This window comes from Macrotis lagotis, chromosome 2 (genome assembly GCF_037893015.1).
Source record: "Macrotis lagotis isolate mMagLag1 chromosome 2, bilby.v1.9.chrom.fasta, whole genome shotgun sequence".
NCBI lineage: Eukaryota > Metazoa > Chordata > Mammalia > Peramelemorphia > Peramelidae > Macrotis > Macrotis lagotis.
Window position 1 is genome coordinate 3,818,150 of NC_133659.1, and position 23,405 is coordinate 3,841,554.

General features: G+C 41.7%; 1 protein-coding gene across 4 annotated transcripts in view; it reads right to left on the minus strand.

The window, feature by feature from the left end:
• The window catches only part of TNNI3K (TNNI3 interacting kinase), a 305,481-nt gene that overhangs the window by 267,631 nt on the left and 14,445 nt on the right, over nt 1–23,405 (minus strand). For all 4 annotated transcript variants that reach the window (XM_074221177.1, XM_074221174.1, XM_074221175.1 and 1 more), the window contains exons 4-5: nt 21,736–21,833; nt 11,182–11,292 (exon numbers count right to left, since the gene is read on the minus strand). In XM_074221177.1, the coding sequence (XP_074077278.1) occupies nt 11,182–11,292; nt 21,736–21,833 (209 nt within the window). The remainder of the gene's footprint in view (nt 1–11,181; nt 11,293–21,735; nt 21,834–23,405) is intronic.

The following is a 23,405-nucleotide window of genomic DNA, read 5'->3' on the forward strand; positions in this document are numbered from 1 at the left end:
TTCACGTGCTTGTCCTGGCATCATCTCCCTGATATCATAGCCTTTTTCAAACATGAAGGGCAGACATCATCGTCAAACACAAAAGTGATATATGGTAAATCATATAATCATGCGCAAAAACATTTATATATAAATATATTTGTTGTGGAAATTTGCTTGCAACAAAAACCCTGGAAACAAAATGGAAGCCCATCTATTGGGAAATAGCTTTGTAAACAGTGGAATATGGATATTAAGGATTACTGAATTGTAAAAACAAGTATGACAAAATCAGAGAAATCTCAGAAGAATTGTGTGAATTGATGCAGAGTGGAATGGGAAGAATCGGGAGAGCAAAGCGCATCCTGACCATGAGAATGTTAATGAAGCCAGGTACATGACTGGATTCCGCATAACTCTTCCTTACCTTAATGCTTCAACCTGGATCACCAGGGAAGTCACCAAGACCCTTATGGTGAGCCCTGGCACTGATTAATTGGTTTTCTGGGAAATGTCCCTCTGACTCTTGGAGCATTTGCAGGTTCCCTCCCCCTAGTCCCTTTGCCCTGCAACCCCTTCTTCTAAAGGCTTGGTCCTGGCAGGATCTTGGCGATACTGTTCAGCAATCACATCTTCTCCCTTCTTGAGGCTCCCCATGCTCTGCCATAGCCCTCAGGGTGCCCCCCTCACCCCATGAGATAGTAATCTCCTTGAGACCACAGGGGGTCTTCTTTATGTAGGTTATGTGCATTCCCAGGTCATTCCCAGGCAGTTAGGAAGTGCCAGTGGACTCAACACAGGCTTTCCTGCATCTCCCAACCCCTCTAGGCCTCAGGCCTTCATCTGTGGAACAGGCTTGATCAGACCTACTGGTTGACCCCAACTAGCTGGAAGATCATGACTTTGAGGCTTGGATTCCATTCCATCAATGGAGCCAGTTCCAATAGCCCCAGCAAGGGGCGAAGAGATATATACAGGGAAATACTCTCAATGTCTGGCTTTGGTTTCAGACTTTGGGGACCATGGAGTTTGCTTTTTGTGTGGGGGTAGCATAAGGGATTCATTTAATTTTTTCTTTAAATCCAACAAACTGGATACTTATTATGACTCTTTGAAATTCCATGGTAATTGGAATATTAATGAGTGACAAGAAATAATAAATGAGAAATTTGGAAAACTGAAGGGTCAGACCCATATGAACTGATACAGAATTAAGTAGGCAGAAAAAACAACATCCCCAGTGACTACATCAATGTAACTGAAAATACATAATTAATTGTCACAGAACCAATCTTAGTCTGAATAAGAAAAGGGAAAGACATTTTTTCCCTCCTCAGTGGAAAGGTGAAGGGCTGTGGGAACAAAGTGCTATATTTTCAGTCATTTAGCATCTCAGAATCTAACAAAGTAGGATAAGAAGTTAAGCAAAGACACACATATTTTTTCCCACTGATCACCTCCTGAAAGAAATCCCAAAATAAAAATTTCCAGGAATATTATAGCCAAATTCCAAAGTTCCTAGATCAAGAAGAAAATATTGCAGGTGTCTAGAAGAAAATGATTTGAATATCATGTCAGGATAACACAAAACAGCAGCTCCTACATTAAAGGATCAGAGAGCTAGAAATATGATGTTCCAGAAAGGAGCTAAAATTACAACCAAGAATCACCTACCCAACAAAATTTAGTACAATCTTTTGGGGGCAAAGGTAATGAACATTGAATGAAATAGAAGAATTTCAGGAATTTTTGATGAAAAGACCCAAACTGAATAGAAAATTTGACAAGAGAAGCATAAAAAGGTAAAATCACAAAAGAGAAATCATAAGGGATTCAATCAATAGTTTGCATATCTATATGGGAAGATGATACTTATAACTCTTAAGAATTTTATCATTTTGGATCAGGTAGAAGGAGTACACATAGAGAACACAGGAGTGAGTGACTGGATTCTGATGGGATGGTTTTTTTTTAAATGAAGGGATAAGAAAAAAGGATCCATTGGGAGAAAGGAGAAGGTGGATGTAGAATGGAGAAAAATTATTTCACATATAAGGAAAGGAAAAGTTTTAAACTAAAGGGGGTGGAGTAGGGGTGGCAGGCAACAATTGAATCTTACTTTCAGCAGAACTGGCTCAAAGAGGAAACAATACATGTTCACTTAACTTAATTGACAAAAGGAGGGGCTTAAAGAAGGAAGGGCAGATTTAAAGGTGTCAAGGGTCATAAACAAAACAAATTTTTGAGGAGGGATTGGTGAAAAAGTGAGAGAGATGACAAAAAAGGAGGAAAATAGAAGGGAGGGAAATACATAGTAATCATAAGTGTGAACATGAAAGAGAAATGAACAACAGAATGGATTAAAAATCGGATTCCTATAATATATCATTTATAGGAAAAAACCCTTAAACAGAGACACATACAGAATAAAAATAAGGGGCTGTAGCAGAATCTCTTATGTTTTATCTGAAGTAGAAAAAATTCAAGGATAGCAATCATGATTTAAGACAGAGAAAAATTAAAAAATGACCTAATTAAAAGATATTTGCAAGAAAATCACATTTTGTTAAAAGGTTACCATAGAAGTAACACCAATTCTAAACATAGATGCACCAAGGTTATAGTATCCAAATTCTTAAAGGAAAATTTAAATGAGTCACAGAAGTAAATAGGCAATAAAACTATAGGACTTCAACTTCCTTCTCTCCAAACTCGAAATCTAACTATAAACAAGAAGAAAGATAACAAGAAGAAAAGAATTTGAGAAAAGTTTGGGATGATAAAACTCTGGAGAAAATTGAATGAGAATACAAAAGAGTATACTCTTACTAAAATTGACTATCTTTTAGAGAACAAAAACTTCCAAAGCCAATGCAAAGAAGCAGACATTGTCATTGCATTAAAATTATATTTAGAAAAGGGCGATGCAAACTGATAAAAAATTAACTGGAAATTAAAGAATTTAATCCTAAAGTCTAAGTGGTAAAAAAAATCATAGAAACAGTAGTTTCATTAGAGAGAATAACAACAATGAAACAAGATAGTAAAATTCATGGAAGGGGTTAAAGTAATATTTATGGGAAAACTTAGAACTCTAAAAATTTACATCAATAAAAATAGAAAGAATGGATGAATGAATTAGGTATACAACTAAAGAAACTAGAAAAATAATTAAAATTCACAATGAAACATAAAATTAGAAATTTTGAAAATCAAAGAAAAGAATAATAAATTTGAATCTAAGAAAATCATAGTAGATTATATAAACTGATTATATAAAAAACCAATAAAATAGACAAAACATTGATTAATTTGATTTAAAAAATAAAACCAGGGGCGGCTAGGTGGTATAGTGGATAGAGCACCAGCCTTGGAGTCAGGAGTACCTGGGTTCAAATCTGACCTCAGACACTTAATAATTTACCTAGCCATGTGGCCTTGGGCAAGCTACTTAACCCCATTGCCTTGAAAAAAAATCTAAAAAACAAAAAAATAAAAAATAAAACCAAATTACCAGTATTAAAAATGAAAAGGATGAATTCACCATTAAGGAAGATAAGATAAAGTAATTATTGAAGTTATTTTACCCCAAAAAATGTGCCAATAAATATTACAATCTAAGTGACATGGATGAATATTTACCTAAATATAAATTGTTCAAAATATCAGAAGAGAAAATAGAATATTTAAATAGCCTCATCTTAGCAAAAGAAATTAGACAAATCATCAATGAACTCCGTGAGGAAAAAATTCACAGGGCCAGATGGATTCACACATGAATTCTACCATTTAAAGAACACTAAATCCCAATTCTGTAAAAACTATTTGAAAAAATAGACAGAAAGAATTCCTACCAAATTCCTTTTATGACACAAATGTGTTACTAATACCTAAATCAAGGAGAGCAAAAACAGAGAAAGAAAACTATAGTTCAATTCCCCAAATGAATATTGGTGCAAAAACTAAATATATATGCAAGGAGTATATAGCAATATATCGCAAAGATCACCCAGTATGAAAAGATAGGAGTTATACCAGGAATAACATGGCTACTTCAACATTAAGAAAACTACCAGAATAATTGACAATATCAATAACAAAACAAGCAAATAAAAAAATGCTCTAAATCATTATTGATTAGAGAAATTCAAATTCAAACAATTCTGAGATACCATCTCACATCAATCAGAATGACTAATATGACAGAAAAGGTAAAATGACAAATGTAAGAGGAAAAATGTAGTCATGGGAAAATTGGGAATGAACTTTTAGTGGAGTTAAGTAGTCTAACCATTTTAGAGAAAAATTTAAAACTATGCCCCCAAATCATAAAAATATGCATAGACTTTGGCCTAGGTCTATATACCAAAGAGGTCAAAGAAAAAGAACAGGAACCTGTATGTATAAAAATATTTAGAGCAGCAACTTTGCAAACCAGCATTAATGGTGGGGAAGAGGCCCAGAGGAAGCAGTGACACCCCTCATGGAAGGGGGAAATGCCGAGAAATGAAGCGACAGTACCAGGAAGGGGGGTCACATGTGCTGAGGTTCTCCAAACATGGCAACACTGGAGAATGGTGAGCAGACAGGACTGGCTAAAACACAAAGGCCCCCCCCAGAGGAAATGGAAGCACCAAGTCTGAGAAGATGGGATGGACCCCAAAGATGAAGGACTAAGAAAACAGGAAGCTCCTGAGCATCCCAAGCTTCAAATGGCAGGGTCAGATAAGACTTTCCAGAATAGTCACATTGGCACCTGTGTGGAGAAAGGACTGAACAGAGGAGAGGCTAGAAGACCTCTGGGGATGCTGGAGGAGTGGCACGACATTAGAGGACCAGTTGATGGGGAAAGCCCCACCACTGTGCAGATGGAAAGGCAAGGGGTAAGCAACATCAACTCAGAGCTCCCTGGAGGCCAGGAACTTGTGTGACTGGACACATGGGGGTCACTGTCCCCAGAGCTGCAGTAGGTTAGAGAAACAATCAGCTAAAAGGCAATTGTTTTGAGTTTTATTTTGGACTTAGATAAACAGATTTAGAAGAGTTAGAGGAGCCTTATATCCCAAACATTTCTCTTTACAGATGAGGAAATTGAGTCCCAAAGAGAAAGTCACCAGGAGTTGAGAGAAGATCACCCAATTCCAGATGAAAACTCTCCCTATTGCTCCAAGTGGCAAATCTAAGAGATCAAAATAAGATCAAGGTGGTGAAGGCAGTGGGCAGAGAGGTGTGGGATAGTGCAGCAGAAAGGATGGATTGTCCAAATGCCTTTCCACCCACTGAAGATGAGCTATTTGCAAAGAATGCTCCACTACCAAGACTTTGATGTGAAGTTTTGAGGAAGAGAGGAAGGATGTCTCAGTTCCTTTGTTCAGGTATAATATTACCACATAATTTTACTCTATTCCTGAATAAAAACTATAGCTCCAAAATGAAACTGGGTCAGTCATCATTCACTGCTTAACACTCACCTACTAACCTAGCTCCTTTCTGCAGATTTCTCTTCTATGGTGGCTTTCAACTTTCTTCCCTCAATTCACCATAAAACAAACAGAAAAAGCACAAAAGCAAAAAAGCAAAAAACAAAACATCTTTAGTAGTGGGCACTGACATTGCCAGATCCAAGGAAACATTTTTTTGTCCTCTTGAAAAATCTTCACCTAGTTCTAACAGTAAATACAAGGGTGCTCAGAAGGAGGGGATCCCACCTTTGTCACCTGAAAAGCTTTTGTCTTTGCAGACTTCAAGGGAGAGAATTAAGCTTCTTGCAAGTTTATTGACTGTCAGTAGCATCCTTGAATTTGTACAGAGAAGCATATATGACTGCAAGTCTCTTTATAAATATATCTAAGTTGATGGATGATGGTATAGGTCTAGTTATATATATATATGTATATATACATATATATATATATACAGAGAGAGAGAGAGATTTAGATGTGAATGAGAATAGTTGACATTTGATAAATTTAATTGATCAAATGACAACTACATGCCATAGATATGAGATCAGATAAATGACAGATGAAAGGAGAAAAGAGAAAGGGAGAGACAGACAGAGAGGGAGTGTGAGTGTTAAGAGTTTGGAACACAGGGTCAAAGCCCTCTTACTGGGCTCTTCCCATCATGACCAATCTGCATCTTTGTCTCCAACTGCAGTCAGTTTGTCTAGAAATTTGCAGTGTCTTCTCCTCTATTATTGAGGCAGACAGCTGTCTAGTCAATGTAAATTTTATTGTAAAACTATTTAATAGAATCCTCTATGATGGGAGGACCAACACACTTGAGACACTAATGGAGGGGCTGAATTTGATAACTGGAGACAAAGAGGCCTGTCAGATTGAACATCAGTTATTGTTTCCCGGAGAAAAGTGGGCAAGGAAACAAAATGCTGGCAAATGAAAAGAAGCTCCTTTTCATTGCATTTCAAAGTTTGGCCGATGCCTGCCTCCTACTAACGGAGCTAAGGATGGTGCATGGTATAAGTGTAATTAAAAGTTGTGATTTTATTCCCTATTGGAAGGTGACACCACTTTGACGTTTCCATTTTTCTCCTTCTTTGATGGCTTTTCAGTTTTAGAACCCAACCTTAAACTTCTCTTCTTGACTTTCAGAAGATTATACTAATCAATTCAACAAGTATTCATGAAGGTCTAACTGTGTGGGACACTGTATTAAGTACTGGTAAATAAAAAAAAGAAATAAGAGGCAAAAACAACCCATGTCCTCATGGAATTTACTATTGAAACCATGATGTATGAACAAGGCACAGACACACACACATACATATACATGCACACACATATCACACAGACACTGGATCAACTGGAGGTCAACTCAAAGGGAAAGAATTAGAATTAAGGGCAACCAGAAAAGGCTTCTGAAAGGAAGAATGTTCTTGAGATTCAGGGAAGGCTGAAGCTAATGACAATGATGGATAATATTCTCAGCATAGGGGATACACCCAAGAAAAATTCCCTGAGTCTTTTTCAAGGAATATCCAGGAGGCCAATGTCCCAGAAATGTAGAATAAGTGGAGGAAAATGTGTGTGTGGGGGGAGGTCTAAGGAGACAGAAAAGGTAGGAAGGTGCCAGATTTTGATGGACTTTTAAATCCAAATAAAGATGCTTATTAAGCATATACAAAATATGGAAAATAAGAAATAGATAGATTACTAGTTTGGGGAGGGCACTAAAAAGGGGGATCAGGAAAGGCAGCTAGTATGAGGGGAATGACCTTTGAATTAAGTCATGCCAGAGTCTAGATAGTGTAGGAGACAGAGTGAGGGGAGGGCCTGTCTAGGCTGGAGGGTAGGAGATGGAATGAGAAGCTCAGGAGACAGTGGAATAGAGCAAGGAGAAGAGGTGGCTCTTCTGGCTCTCAACTTTCCAAGGACTTATAGAACTCATTTTTCGCAGCTCCCTACCTGTTGCCCACACTCTGTCAGTTCCAGGACCTAAGTGCAACAGGATTAAATTCAATCCCATTAATGTTTAGATGGCTAAAATTACTTGAGGTAGCATTGTGTAAATAGATAAAGGACCAGTTTCAGAATCAGGAAGACCTGGATTCTCTAATTAATCACTTAAGTGTGGTGGTAGTCCATGAATTGGGTCTAGAAGGGAAATATTTTAAACCTGTTAAGATGAACTGAATTCCAGAAATGAGAGAATATAGGAACAAATGTTCAATATAATATGTATTTATTGAATGAATAAATGCATTGGGGAAAGAAGGGATGATCATAATATACATAGAACATCAGAACAATTCATTTAGGTGGAAAATCTATTCAATTAAGAACATGAAATTTTTAGATAGTTCTGTATAAATGTTCCCTTATTAGCTAATGGATAATTTTGTTAATTCATTATGCAGAAGAGTTGAATTGTAGAATCCTATGGTTATTTGGTTATTTTCATTTAGCATGCATTTATTCAATATTCTTCTGCTAGGCACTGGAGATACCAAGACTAGAAATATGTATCCCTGTTCATAAGAAGCTTACGAGAAATTATACGGTCACAGATAAGTCACTATAAATCTTTTGGGGGGGAGGCTAACAAGTGAGGAGCATTGGAGACTCTTCTAGGCTGTAGACTTTGAGAGGAACCTCTGAAGGAAGTCAGTGATTCATAGGTCAGTCTCTATGAAGGAGGAAGAACATTCCAGGACCCAGAACCATGTGATACAAAGGACCTGTGGCTCAAATGGAATAAGTACCAAGTCGGCTGGAATGTAGAATGGAGGAAGAATATGATGTGACAGAAATGATAATTAATGTGGACAGGGAATTGACAACTGATTGGCGAGAGGTAGAGGGAGAATGGAGAAGGAAGGAGTCAATAGAAATCTTTAAATACACTGGCAAATGAGACCTGGGAGGCAGGCTCTAAGGGGAGAGGGGGAGGCAGGGAGCAGACTTGGGGGAAAGAAGAGAGACCTCTTTGCTCTGGAAATGGTCCATATTTCCTTCCAGAATAAGATCTTCAATTGGAGGAATTCCAGGTCTTCGGATATGAGTGCAGAAGTGTCAGTGATCTGCCTTATTTAAGAGACATTTCTCCTTGACCTGCACTTTTGTCTCTTGCTCCATCCAGGCCACACTCTGAATTGGTTCTACTGGCTCTTAAAACACCCCCCTCACTCATTTTTCCCACCTTGGCATTTTAAAGTTTTAAATGCCTTGTGCTCCATCCTCAGTCCCAAAGTGTGTCTTCTTTTCAAAGAGTATTTAAATATTGAGGGAAGCCTGGGGGGAGTTCCTTTTCATCACCAAGGAGCTGCATAGACTTCAATTTACTGTGAATCCCATGGTCCAAATTTGCTGGGAAAGTGACCCACTGAAGGTAGAACGTGGAAAATGAAATGTTTTTCCTCTTTAGACAATTCTCAACCTTAATGATCTCAGTGCTCTCTCCAACTGGCCACAAAGGACAAGGCTAACACTCTCCTTGACTTGCCCAGGCCTGAGCTGGCTCCTCTCTGAACAGTCACTAGAATGCAATGCAAAGCCCATTGGTGCTGGAATCACAGGCCCTGGGTTCTAATCCTACCTGGAAGGCAGTCTCATGGAGACCCAGGTCCTTAGTCAGTAAAAGGAGGCCTCAGCCCTCTGGGGACAAGAAGGGAAAAGTCTCATTCAGAGCACTTCAGGGGCCCAAGGGCAGCCATGAGCCCTCCCTCTCCTTGATCTGGGGATCAAATGGGAACAAGCAGTGGAGAGAAGGTTGGACTTAGGGGCTGGAAAGGTGGCCATGGTCAGTCATTAGTCTTCTCTGCTTGGCCCCAGAGGGTAGGAGAGGCCAAGCTTGAGGTCCAGAATGTATCCTTAGGCACACCCTGGCTTCACCCTAGGCTCACCCTCCCTGGACACTCTACACGTTACCCAGGTCTTTCATACAAGGGGGCACCATAGACAATCACATCTGTCTCCCCCCATAAAGCAGAAGTGTGCAGTGGGACCCTCTCCTTCTTGCTTGGCCACTGTCCTCTTCTTAGGGTTGATCCCTTCCCTGTAGTGCCTTCGGGAAAATCACCCTGAAGAAATCCCTCAGTGATCATTGATTCAGTCACAATTGGGACAAGAGGAACAACAGGTAAAATGTATAATGAGGAGAATTTAGGCAGCATGTGCTTTCTTTTTTTGTGGTGGGGGGGTGGGAGTAGAGGAGGAGGATTAAGTTTTGAGTCAGCTCCAAAGAACATCACTAAGTTTATATTCCTGAAATCTCAACTGGAGTTGGGCTGAGCATGATATTCAGAGATTTCCCATGGAAAGGTCACTCACTGTATGTAGCCTATGTGCCAGTTTGACCTTCCTCTGAAGCACTTACCTCTCTTGTCCTTGGCTTTTTCATTTGTTATGAGTTACCAGCAAAGAACATCTTTGAGATAGAATGGGATTTACTGACTTTAGGGCTGAAATTGGTGTGAGGAGGTCCTGAATTCAAATCCAGAGACTGAGGCATATGGGCTAGATTATCGTGGCCAAATCACTTAATCCTTCATAGCCTCAGTGTCCCCAGATCTGAAATGGGAATGACCTCAAAGAGAACTGCCTCCCAATGTTGCCTTAGATGCAGACATTTCATTGGCTTCCTAAGCAAACATCCTGCTTCAAATCTCTGCCTACCTTGTGAGTTTCCAAAAGAATTTTCCTAAATCAGAAATCTGAGATATCCTCACTGCTGAATAATTGTTCATGTCTCCTATGTCTTCCTCTACAGGTTCATTTTAAATTGCTTTTAGCTCAACCGGCCAGAGTGGAGGGAGCCCCTCCCACCTCCACACTCCCGTGGTCTCCCCAGCCTCCCACCTCCACACTCCTGTGGTCGCCCCAGCCTTCCGTAAGGCCCCTCTGTGGGCTCATCCTGCCAGAAGCCTTTCCAGAAGGGTTTCTTCCTTCTCAAATTAAGGGGGATAAGGGCTTCTGCACCAGCTAACCTGGAAGCAAGCAAAGGGGAGGTCAGACAGGAGCTCTTCCTAGCTGTGGGAGCCTGAGCAAGTTCCTCAGTCTCTGTTTGCCTCCATTTTTCTTATCTCTAAAATAGGCATAATAATAAAATCTATTTCCTAGTGTTGTTCTGAGGATCAAAGGAGATGATGATTGAATAGTGCTTAGTCCAGGCCTGGCTCATAGGAAGTTTTATATAAATGTTAGCTATTATTACTATTAAAACAGCCAGGAAAATGGAAGCTCCTCGTGGGAAGGGAAAACAGAAACACAAATATGTATTCACAAATAAATGCATATACAGAATTACATATCCACTTGTATGTAAAGGTCCTGCATTTAAAAACGAGGAATCTTCTCATTCTTCAGAGTTCAAATCTGGCCTCAGATACTCCCCCAGCCCTATGACTGAGAACAAGTCACTTCAATGCTCTCTGCCTCATCAATAAAATGAGGATAATACAAGAGCACCAACTTCACAAGCTCATTGTCAGCATCTAATAAGATAATGAACACACAATAGTTTTCAAACTTTAAAGGGCTACATAAATGTTAAATGATTCATTAGTAGTGGTCATAGTATTTTTTCCTACTATACCTGGATCTGGGGGGGAGCCATGTATATTATATTTATATAGATTTATATACATTTATAAGAAAGACAGATATCAATAAAAAATGAACTAAAAGCTGAGCAAAGTAAAATAATTTTTCCTGGTCCCCTCAGGTCTAAAGCAAGGCCTACCTCCAGGTGTCCGGCGAGGGTGGCAATGTGCAGGGCAGTCAGGGCCCCATAGCCAGCCTGTTGTACGTCAGCCCCACTGTGCAGGAGGGCGGTGATCAGCTCTGTGCTGTCCTGGAAGAAAACACATCCTCAGTGAAACACTTCTTCTTCATCTATCAGCTTCTAAAGCTGTGTGTGATGTTTAATTGATTGCCTGCCTGTTCCTTGGTCAGAGAAAACAGAAGTGGGATTTCAGAGAAGTCTTAGCAAAGCAAGAGACAGGGGCCAGGCCCTGGGGCTTGGGGTTCACTGGTTCTCGATTTTAACTGAGCCTCCACCTTTCTACAAGAAGAGGCAGTGATAAGGTTTACCTGAATGCTGTCACCCCAGCCTTGGCTCAGGTTTACCTATAGGTCACAGCCAAGAAGAATGTTCTCTCTAGCTATGAAAACTAAAGCCCGGAAGGGACTGGTAGCAGTCTGAAGTATGACAGCTGGTTTAGTTCTTCGCATGCTTTCCTATGGAAAGCAAGACACAGACCTGTCAAGTATCCCACTTCAGCTAGAATCATTATTACTTTGATGCTATTATCAGAATACTTTTTCCCCTCTGTCCTGTCCATGCACCATCAAGATGTTTCTCAGAGCTTGGCTCCTTCACTGCAGAGAACTATGGAGTTTCTTCTCAAGGCCCCAAGATTTCTACTGATGAAACCACAACCAGCTTGGTGTGGGTCCTACACTGGCTTCAGATCTATAGGGATGGATCCTTGGACACAGAACTCAGCAAGCGATTAGAGAAGACTGCAACAGAGTGAGAAATCAGAGAGGTGGCATTTAAAACCATTATAAGAACTCCTGATTCTAATACTATTTCTAATAATAATATAGTAATAATATCCCAATAATAAAATCATGATGAAATGTCACCTAGCTAGGTCTGACAGAGTCTGAGGGCTTCACCAGCATTCCCAGAGAACTTGACGACAGCTTTTATCTCATCCAAGTCCTACAGTGCACTCCTTGTATAGATGAATGAACATCCAGAAGCTGGCCCCAGGTCAAAGAATCAATGCCCAAGGCCACTTTCAATAGAGTTCTCCCTCTTTCTAAGCCTGGGACTCTAAAGACCTCACCGTTTTCTTCTCCAGATCAATGATTACAGAACCTGGACTACAGTCCAGCACTAAATCTCCAATTACAAGTAGAGTGAGCTTTATTTCCAACCTAAGTTGTAAGTGGAAAATTAAACTTCTCTTAACCAACATGCCCTACTTTCTCTGATCAAACCAAGTGGAGAAATATTTATTAAAAGGTTCCTATGAGCCAGGTTCTGAGAGCAGTGCCTGCAAATGCTAAGAAAGGCACAGATAGCCCGGTCTTCACAGGGAAAGAGGTCCAAACCAGGCTATGCACTGGAGCCACATCTAGGAGAGCTCGGTTTGAGTTAGGGGAAAGAGGCACTCAAGGTGTCCAGAATAAGCTTCCCCCAAAGATGGATTTGGAAGGAGGGACTTATCACAAAGTATAGGGAGAAGGCATCTCTGCATGGGTGGATGGCATGAAGAAGGAGATGGCAAGGTCTCAGGTAAAGAATGACAAGGTCATGAGGGGTGACCACAATGGCTGTGGAATCAGGATGATATCACCCCTAGACAGAGGATGTAGGATAGGATCTGAGTCTGAATCCTGGCTTTTCTCTATTCTCCCAGGGTGATTTCTTAGCTGAGTTAATATAATCTCTAGGAATCTTAACTTCATTATCTGTAAAATGAGATGTTGGATTTGATGATTTCTAAGGTCTTTTCTAGAGCAGCTAGAAGTCACCATAATACAGAGTACTAGGCCTGAAGTCAGAAAGACTTGAGTCCAAATCCAGACTCAGATACTTCTTAGCTTTTGTAACCCGGGCAAGTCCTTCAAGCCACCACTTGCCTCAGTTTCCTCATCTGTAAAATGAGCCAGAGAAGAAAATGACAAACCACTCCACTATCTTTGCCAAGAAAACCCAAAATGGGATCTGCTCATTCTTAACATTGTAACTCAAAGTAATGGCTCTTTGCCATTCCTGAGCAGCTTGCACATATTATCTGACAATCACTTTACAAAATGGTGGTGGTAGGTAGGGTACTATCCATTACACAATGGAGAGATCAATAACTCTCCAAGGAGGCAAAGCTTTCTAGGGACAGATCCGGGACTCAGGTCCATGGCTGCAGGTTTCAGCTGAATTCAATTCAGTCCAATCGGCATTTCTCATGCCCCAACTATGCACAAAGAACTGGACATTGAGACTATAAGGACAAAGGCAAGACAGCCTCAGCCCTCTAGAACTTGTATTTGTATGGCAATGGTTAAGGCAATACAAGAAATGTACAGAGTAAATAGGAAGTCATTTGGAGGACACCAAGGCAGGGAAATCAAGAACTCTCCAAGTAACTGCATTGGAGCAGAGTCTGCACAGGTGTACCAAGGGACCAGAGAGAATGGATGGATTGCAGCCCCGGGAACCACGGCAATGCCAGATGGCCTGTCCCACACAGTGACCAGCCAGCAGGGCTGACTGGCTCTAATTATCCTCCCAAGAAAGAATGAGTCATCGGCCTGGAAAGACAGGCAGGAGATCGATCAGAGAGTCCTTTACTACCCAAACAGATGGATTTATAGCTTTTCCTAGGGATCAAACAGGAGTAAGCAAAGCTCTTTGGGCAGGGGAGACCACTTTTCTAGATTAAAATTAAATTTTATCCATTTAAAAACCTTCACAGTCTGAATCCAGCCTAACTTTTTGGACTTGCATTCCTCCTCTTTAGTCACTTTACTTTCCAACAAAACTGTCTTATTTGTTATCCTGATATATGGTCTTCCATTTCCCATCTCCATGAATTTGCCCATGATTTCCTCCAGGTATATAATATATTCTCTATACTTCTTTCCCTCTTTGAATCCTTTCCTCCCTTCACATCTCACTTGGGGGGTGGTGGTGGAAATGAGACCTGTCTTTTGGACCTCTCCCTTCCTTCAAGCTATTAGTGCCTTCTTCATCCACTCAATATTCTATTTGCTTTTTTATATTGTGTTGTCTTCTTGTATGTGAACAGATGATTTCTCTTGGCAGTATGGTAGGTCCTTGAGGGCAAGGCTGTTGTTTTTTTTTTTTTTTTAACACACCAAGGACAGGGCAATTAAAAGGTACTGGGAAGTTTCTTGATTGAGTGAAGAGGAGAGGCAGAGTACAGAGAATCCTGTGGCTTCACTGTGGCAATGGTCTGGGTGTGCTATGATGAGATTTGAGGCAGGAGGATTTGAAGTTGCTGGAGAATATGAATAAATGAATAAGAGTCGACCATTGATAGGATACTGGAAGGAGATCTGTGAGGGCCCAGAGCTGAGTATGATTTCTGGATTGGAAACTGTGGCAAATGGAAGAATTGCAGAGCCTTCAATAGGAATAGTAGAGTGGAGGGCAACTTTCACAGGGAAAGACTGGAGGTCAGTTTAGGATGTGTTGAGATAGAGAAGCCAATCTAGAACTGTGCCCAAAGAGCCATCAAACTGATCATAACCTTTGAACCAGCAATACTAATTGAGGGGATACCTATCCATTAGGGAATGGCTGAACAAGTTATGGTATATGAATGGAATAGAATATTATTGTTTCATAAGAAGCCATGAGTAATTGGACTTTAGAGAAGCATGAAAAGAATTACATGAACTGATGCTGACTGAAGGGAGCAGAGTGAAGAGAACACTGTACACATTAACAATATTGTGAGTTGATCAACTCTGATGGTTGCTGCTCCACCCAGCAGTTCAGAGATCAAAGACAACCCTAGGAAATCTATCATGGACAATGCCATCCACATTCAGAGGAAAAAACCAAAAACAAAATCACAGAATTTGAATGTGTTCACTATTTTAAAACCACCTCTTTTGTTTTTCCTTTCTATCTCATGGTTTTCTTTCCTTTCCCTTAGTCCTAATTCCTCTTATACAAAATGACTAATATGTAATTATGTTAAATAGCAATGAACATGTACAACTTTTACCAGAATGTTCACCTCCAAGGGGAAGAGGACAGGAAGGAAGGGAGGTAGAAAAATGTGTAACTTATAAATTTGCAAATGGATGAATGTTGAAAAACTACCAAAGCATGTAATTGAAAAATAAAGTAAAATACAGTTATGCTTTAAAAAAAAAGTAATAAAAAAACATGGATTGAATGAACCTGAAAGGAAGAGGAAAAAAAAAGAAATGGAGATGCTAAAGAGACAAGAGATGTCCAGCAGTTTGCTGGAGAGAAATGGAGATTGAATCCATCAATCTGGGGTTGACTGTTCCAGAAATGAGAGTTGGAACCTGTGAAAACTGATGAGATTCACAACAGAATGTGTGGAGAGGGAGAGAAGGGATCGTCTTTCTAAATAGCTGAATTTCAAGTATGTTGCATGATAAACCCACCTCTTAGAGCAGCATCTGATAGAAAGTCTAAGTATTATGCAAAGCATGAACCTAGTAAAACTGACTACATTGATTACTGAGCACTTTCTATAGTGGCAGGTGATAAGACTGGATTTTCCTTAAGAAATGAAGTTTCTATTAAGATTTGCATTAGGAATGGTTGTCAAAGGAACAGGCAGGTTTTCCTGAATACAAGCTCAGAGAAGATGTATTTTTTTTAAAAACACTAATGCTAAATCTGAACACACTAAATGTAGCAAGTAAAAACCCTCTGGCAAACAAAAATGAATTTAAGATTTCAAAACAGAATCAAATCTGCTTCCAAAGAGTGGATGCTGGACAAAGGATACCAGGAGCTGACAGATCAGACTGAGGGTAAAAGACTATGAACAAAGAATCCTTCACAAGTCCTTCAAGAGATAAAACCTGTCCTTTTTTCCTCTTTCTTTCTCCCTCCCTCCATCCCTTCTTTCCTTCTCCCTTATCATCCTTTTTTTCTCTTCCTCGCTCCCTTCCTTTTCTCCCTTCCTTCCTGTCTTTTTTCTTCCCTTCTTTTCTACTTTCTTCCCCCCGACCTTACCCTTCCTTTATTTCCTTTCTCTCTTCTTTCTTCATTCCCTCCCTTCTTTTTTTCTCTCTCTTTCTTTCCACAAACATTTGGGATAAGACCCTAAGGATAAGAATACTAAAAGTATACCAAGCATGCAGTTACCTTGGTTCGAAGGAGGGACTTAAGACTCAAGATTCATTGATTTCTGAGCTGTCCCTTTGCATTCCATGCTCTTGAGGAGTCTCTAGAGCCCAGTCCCTCACTAGTTATGGGACCTCTCTGAGCTTCTGCTTAATCTGTAAAAGTGAGAGGGAAGACCTGCCCAGTTCTAGTATTATATGACTCCATGTGCATAGAATTAAATAATGCCCAACCTGAAAATTTCTAGAATTTCCATTTTTCCAGGCATAGGAATAAAGACCTAACCTGTGATTTCATTGACACAGGGCAGTCCTTGGGAAAGAAACCCTCTATTCTTGCATGGAAGCTAGTTTCTCCAGGTTATGGTCTTGGTGGCCTATAATATTGACAAGTTCAATGATTCATTCATCAGCATCCAGTCAGCATGTGAAAGAGGCTGAATTCAAACTCAGTTCCCTTTAACTTTGAGGTCAGCTCTCTTTCCTCTGTCATTCTCCTTCTAACAGTATTACTGAGGCAGTCAGATGGGGCACTGGGCCTGGAGTCTGGAAGACCTGAGTTCAAATCCAGTCTCAGACATTTATTAGCTGTCTGACCCTGGGAAAGTCACTTCCTCTCTGTCTGCCTGTTTTTTCATCTGTAAAATGGGGATAATACTAATGAATTGATTTAAGGATCAAACAAGAAAGTAATTATTTAATGCTTAGCACAGTGCTGGGGATGTTATCTTAGCTACAATTAGGAACCTTAGTTCTATTGAGAGACACAGACCTGGAAAAGGATTTTTCCCTTTTCATGTCTCAGAGGGAAGTTGCCTGCTTCCTACTGGACAGGAGAATCAGGTGCTGTTTGAAGGGGGCTCAGGGAGGTGTTAGTGACCTACCTCCTGTGGGTCCTGCTGTTTACCAGCAGAGTGGTTCCTCACTTGTAAGAGGGTGTCTGTGTGTGTGTGTGTGTGTGTGTGTGTGTGTGTGTGTACTGAGTGTGGCTGTTGTTCATGAGTGTGGATAAGAGGAAGTATATAGCTGTGTGGTGTTTGTATGTGTCTCTCTTTCCCTGTGGCCCAAGGATTCTGGAGGAAGCTGGCCGTAGTCCACCTCCATCCAACACTGGCCAACAGGCCATGTCCTTCTGCTCTTCTGCCTACAGCATACTTCACGTCTGGCCTTGCACACTTCACCTCCAGCTCTTGGATCCCCGGGGGACCATGGGGCTCTGGTGCCCCTCCTGCCTCTCCAGGGAGAGGTGTCAGTGCTGCTTGGACCCTCTCTTTGGGCACAAGGAGCTGCTTAGGTTGAGGGGGTAGATACCAATACAACTGTGAGGCTGAATCTCTGAGCCCTTAGGGCCTCCATGTGGAAAGGGGAGGGGGAGGGGAGGAGGCTTCCCCAGTGGCTTGCCCTTGACCTTGCAGCTGGACCGTGAGGGGGGCAGGGTCCTGGCCCAAGGCTTCAGAGACTCCTGGGGGCCAGGAAGCTCACCTGGGGCACCTCAGCTTCCTCACTTGGGGAGTGGGACCCGCAGGAGGGGGGTTGTGAACACCCTTCAAGGTAGATGGTCTGGTGGGACCCCAGCTGGGCTTGGAGAGGAAGGAAGACTGACTCTTCCATGGACCCAAGACCTAGCCTCTCCAGAGCCACCCCCGGGGGGTGCCCAGGGCCCATGGTGGGGGGGAGGAGGCCCCAGCTGGGCCTCTCCAGGGACATGGGCATATGCAGGCAAGTGCCTGTGCACAGGCCTCTTTGTCCACGTGGGCTCCAAGGGGAGACTGAGATTGGAGGACCACAGAGGGGGCAAGCCTTTAATCATCATTTCTGGGGTACCTGGCCTCCTCTTTCCTCCTGGAAGCCTGCACCCCCCAGGTACCCCCCTCTGTCCAGCTCGGCTGTGCCGCCCCCTTGGGGCTCTCCCTCATGGCCTCCCAAGGCACCAGGATGACGGACAGCAGAGGAACACGGGGCCAACTGGCAGGTAGAGGTGCCCATGGCGGGCATGAGAGGGCTGCATGAGGGCAGAGGGCCCTTTCATAAAAAAGGAAAAATGGTGACGTCCTCAGGGTTAGAAGAGTGGGCCTGCCTGAGAGCTGGGGACATCCTTCAGTGTATGATGGGAAAGAGGGCTTTCTGGCTTCGAGAGTCTGACCAGGGAGAAGTCCAGTGGATCGAACCTCGACCATGAGGCTTGCCTGGAGCTTGATGGACGAGCAACGCAGTGGTCAAAAAGAATAAGTGTGTCTTTCAGAAAGGCCTTGGCCAAAGTCTTCAGAAAATAGATTTGGGTCCAAACCCCCATCCTCAGAAGACAATATGCGCCTTGAGCACAGAGATGATTCCACGAGTTTAATCTTTGTCTCTACTGTACCAGTGGGTTTTACTTACTGAGAATGTTTTAAATCCACTAGAGAGTTGGTAATGTGTGGTTATAAATACAGACTTGGGAGGCATGTAGTAATGATGATGGTGATGATCATTATCTAATAATTATTATAATAATCATCTAATATATCTATAATTATCTAGTAAAAATATTAGCAACAATAATAATTAATTGATTATTAGGAATCACCAGGAGAAGGCATGGAGACAAAAAAGAGGAGGGCCCTTGAACAACACCTAGGTAAGAGGGAAGAGAAGGATGTTGTTTTGGCAAAGGAAACTGAGACAGCATTTCAAAGAGTTAGGAGGGGGGAGCAGGAGAGGGCAATGAGGTAAGAGACCACAGAAGAGAAAGGATCTGGCAGGAAGGAGGCATTTACAGTATCAAAGGCTACCCAGAGGTCAAGAAGGATTGGGACTCCAAGTCTCGCCAAGGGTGGAGGTTCAGAGAAGCAGACTTTGCCTGGCCTAGGAAAGGAAATGTCTTCACAAACAAAGCATTTAGAAAATGGAGCGGCCTCTCTCAAAGTAGGTCATCATGGCACTCCATCCCTGGAAGGCTTTGGTAGAAAAGAGGTCCTTGGTGGGCCGGTGTCTCAGAGAACATCATTGGGCAGGCCTAGGTTGAACCAAATGACCTTTGAGAGGAGGTCCCATATGCCATTCTCTAAAGTTACTTTTTAATAGGAAATATGTTGCTATGGAGAGAAAAGTTGAATTATCTGGTGTCTGATGGCAGTAGACATACAATCATGTTAAGTGTCATATAGTAATTGCTCTAATTTTTTAATATGAAATATGATTGGTCACTAGTTCTTCCCATTTGCTGGTCAAATATTCAACATTGCTTAAAATAGTGATTAAGAGAGAAGCAAATTTAATTAATTTTTTGAAAGAGGCTGTTCATGGAAATTTGGTGATTCAGGGCTTTTTTTTCCATTCTATCCAATAATCAATGCATTAAATTTTTGATTAATGTGATACACTCACTCAGAATCTGTCATAGTGATAAAAGCAAGAATATTTAGCTTAAATAGAAAAGGGTGGCAGAAGGCTGACTGTCGGAGCTAGTCTCAAAAGGGCCAGTGATTTGGGGAAATTTGGAGATTTTCTTCATAAACCAAGTGATTTTGAATGATTGCATGCACTCCAAACTGATTAATTGAACCTTGCATACTGAAAAGGTGGGGAGGGAATAGTATAAACGTGCTGGGAAAAAAGCAGCTAAAACGGTTTCCAAGAATTCTAAGGAAGCCCATCTATCAGAAGTGCAAAGTCATCTGGTCGATGGCCAGGCTGCCTTCTCATCCATCTCAGCAGTGCCAAGCACAGTTTCACATGAAGGCAGGAGTAGACTGCCTGACCTCTCAAGGTCACTGTCCTGGTGTGAATGTAGCTACTCCCTGAGGGCCTCCCTTGGGCTTTTTGTGCCCAGGTCTTGGGCAGTCTCTTCCAGCTGAGACAGTCTGGTTTAGGAGCTGCTCCTCCGGTGATTTTCTGCCTTCTCTCTAGACACCAGATGTTCACACTAGCTGTAAGCTAAAAAGGAATACTCTGCCTCTTCACTGACACCTCCTCCATTCCCCACAATCTCCCAGCAGCTCCCCCAAGATCTGCTCCCCGAATTCTGCTTTTTTTTGAGGTCCCCCTCCATTTGCACTGTCTGCCATTGAACCTGGAACCCTTCGCCTCTTGACTGCTCAGAACAATAAAGCACCAGACAAACCTTGACTAAAGACTGCCATGTTGGACTCATGCCTTCTGAGTCACAATAGTCCTTGGGTTACATGGTCCCCATTCCTAATCCATCACTTTGGAAGGAAATGGTCAATTCTTAGAGTTCCAGAGGTCATTGCCATTTCCCAGGAAAGGTCAACACTCTTGGATGTCGTCTGCCTCTGAACAAGATGAGACCCGCTAGCCTGAGGAAGGGCTAAATTCCATCTAAGGCTAAGACCTCCCTTCATTTGATGGTGAGTGGGGTTCAGCACAAGGAGTCCAACATGTCACCTTTCTAATATCAGCTCCAACTCACCTGTCCCAACAGAACTTCACCTCTTCCTGGCTTCCTTCTTTCTAACAGTGAAGACATTATGCACTCACTTTACCATGTTCCAAATCCTTATGTTGTCTGTGACTGTGTCCTCCCTCCCCCCCACACCCAAACTGCCACCAATTTCTGGGTCAATCCAATTTCTGCCACATCACTCAGAGTCAGCCCCTCCTTTCCTTAACCATCAGCTGCACAGGCCTGGATGACTGCCAAGGGTTTCTCCCTTCCTTTCTCCAGTCAAGATATCCTTCACAGCATTGTCAGATTAGTGATCCTCCAGCACATTGAATCCTCATTAAACATCTTCAGAGGCTTCTTCCTATCTACCAAGTTAAAGTCGAATTTCTTTGCCTGTCATTCTAGTCTTTATGAAATATTGTTGGTCCCAGCCTGTTTCTCCAGTCTTATCTACTAGAATTCCCTTCCATACACTCTGCCACTTTCTGCCTCTGTGACCTTGAGAAAGGGTCTTCAGATGTGGGACTTGTTCCTTTTTCTGCCTGACCTTAAGGTCCTTTCTAGCTCTAAATATAGGTCCCCCTGAGCAGTTGAGAAGCAGGATGGCAGAGTCAACCTGGATCCAAGAAGAACCAGTGGCTCCTTCCCCCATCTTTGGGTAATCAAGGCATATTCCACCTCCTCCAAAGGAACCCTCCTGAAGTAAATATCTAGTCAAGGGGAACCAGGAATTTCTGGAGCTCTAGAAGAGCAACTTCATGAGAAATTGAAGGGGAAAGAGCACACTGAGTGTGAAGAGAACTAGGGTGCCCAATGACTAGATCCTGACAGACAACCCAGATCTTTCTGATTGCAGGTGACTACAAAGACTTGGCTGTACCTGAGTCTTCCCTGGCTTTCTCTGCACAAGATTATGGGACAATGTTTCCATTGGCCTACAGGGTAGCCAAGACTTCCATAGACCTAGAAGGAAAGGCCTCAGTCAGTCCACATTTTCAGGCTCCCTGTGCATTATTAATAGGTACAAAAAAGACTTACCAAATACACTGCCAAGTGCAGAGCTGTAAATCCATTTCTTGTTAGCCGAGATGGGCGTAGCCCTTTTAACATGAGGCTTCTAATGTGGAACTTGTTACCTTTGATGAGAAAATGGAAAGAGGCTGATTAAATGCAAAAGGCTAAACATGAGTTAGACAGTCAATAAACATTCATTGCATGGAAGTCAACCAGTCGCTTTTTAGGTCCTATTCATTCTGCTTCAATGGAATGACTTCCTAGGTGTTTTTATGCACTTGTCTCCTTATCCATTTGTTGATCAGGTTTAACTTAATTTAGGTAATGGACAAAACAGACCTAGGACATGTTGTTAAGAGCTGCTTGGGAAATAAGGAGAAGAGCTCAAGTCAGATCACAGTGATCCAAAGCTCTATCATACATCTCCATTGTCTGCGACACAGTTTCCACTCTTCCTTCTTTAAACTTACCATCAGTCCACCCAAAAGGTACAATTACATATATTATGGAAGGCACCCAGGTTGGAGGCAGAAGAAAGTGAGGAAAGTCCAATTCAGAGGCAGAGAATTAGGAGGAAGAGATGGAGAAAGTCAAGGCAAAGAGTTGGTGCTATTCCAGTTCTTCTCTTAATGATTTTCATTTTCTCCCTACCTCCAAAATAGGTGTAAAATGTTCTAACAATTCCTACTATACCTTTCTATCTTTTAATTTCCTTACTGTTCTCTTATGATACCTCCTCTTTTCAGTTCCCAAAGTATAATGGTAGTGAAGAGGTCTGAAGGGGTGAGATCTAAGGTGAAGAATATTGTCAAGATGGGGGGCAAGATTACTTAGTCAATCAATTAATATTTATTAAGCACTTTTTAAATCTAGGGCAGCTAGATGGCATAGTAGGTAGAGGGCTGGTCCTAGAATCTGGAGGATCTGATGTCAAATCTGGTCTTAGACATTTACTAGTTGTGAAATCTTGGGCAAGTCACTTGACTCTGATTGCCAGGCATCCAGGTTCATCTCCAATTGTCTTGACCACTGGACCCAGATGTTGCAGAGGAGAAAGTGAGGTTGATGACTTAGCACAACCTTCCCTCAATCAATTCCAATTCACTTGCTTGTCATGGCTCCATGAATGTTGTTTGTCATGGTCCTCTTCAAAAAGGAAGGACAAACATCAACATCATCATCATCATTAAACACTTATTAAGCCAGGCCATGGGCTAGGTTCTGGGGATACAAAGAGAGGCAAAACAGTATGCCTGTCCTCAAGGATCATACAGTCTAATGTAGGAGACAACATGCAAACAATAATGCACAAACAAGATATATAGACAGGAAAGAATCGAGATGATTTCTGAGTGAAGATAATAGAAGTATGGAGGGTAGAGAATGGTTTCTTGTAGAAAGTGGGAACTTAGCTGGGTACTTGAAGAAAGCAGGGAAACCCAGAGGTGGAAATGAAGAAATGGAGAATTGTTGGCATGGGAGACAATTAGAGAAAATGACCAGAGCTGGAATTGGATGGTAGGACACAGAATGAAAGCATTGTACAGGAGCTCAGAAAAGATCTGGCTCAAATTCTCATATGCCTCCAAGCAGGATTCTTTTAGCCCCTGTTCAAAGAGCTTCCCTGAGAGGGAATCCAGAGAGCTTTTATTAGGAACATTTTCTTTGTAATTAACCCAAATTTACCTCTCTGC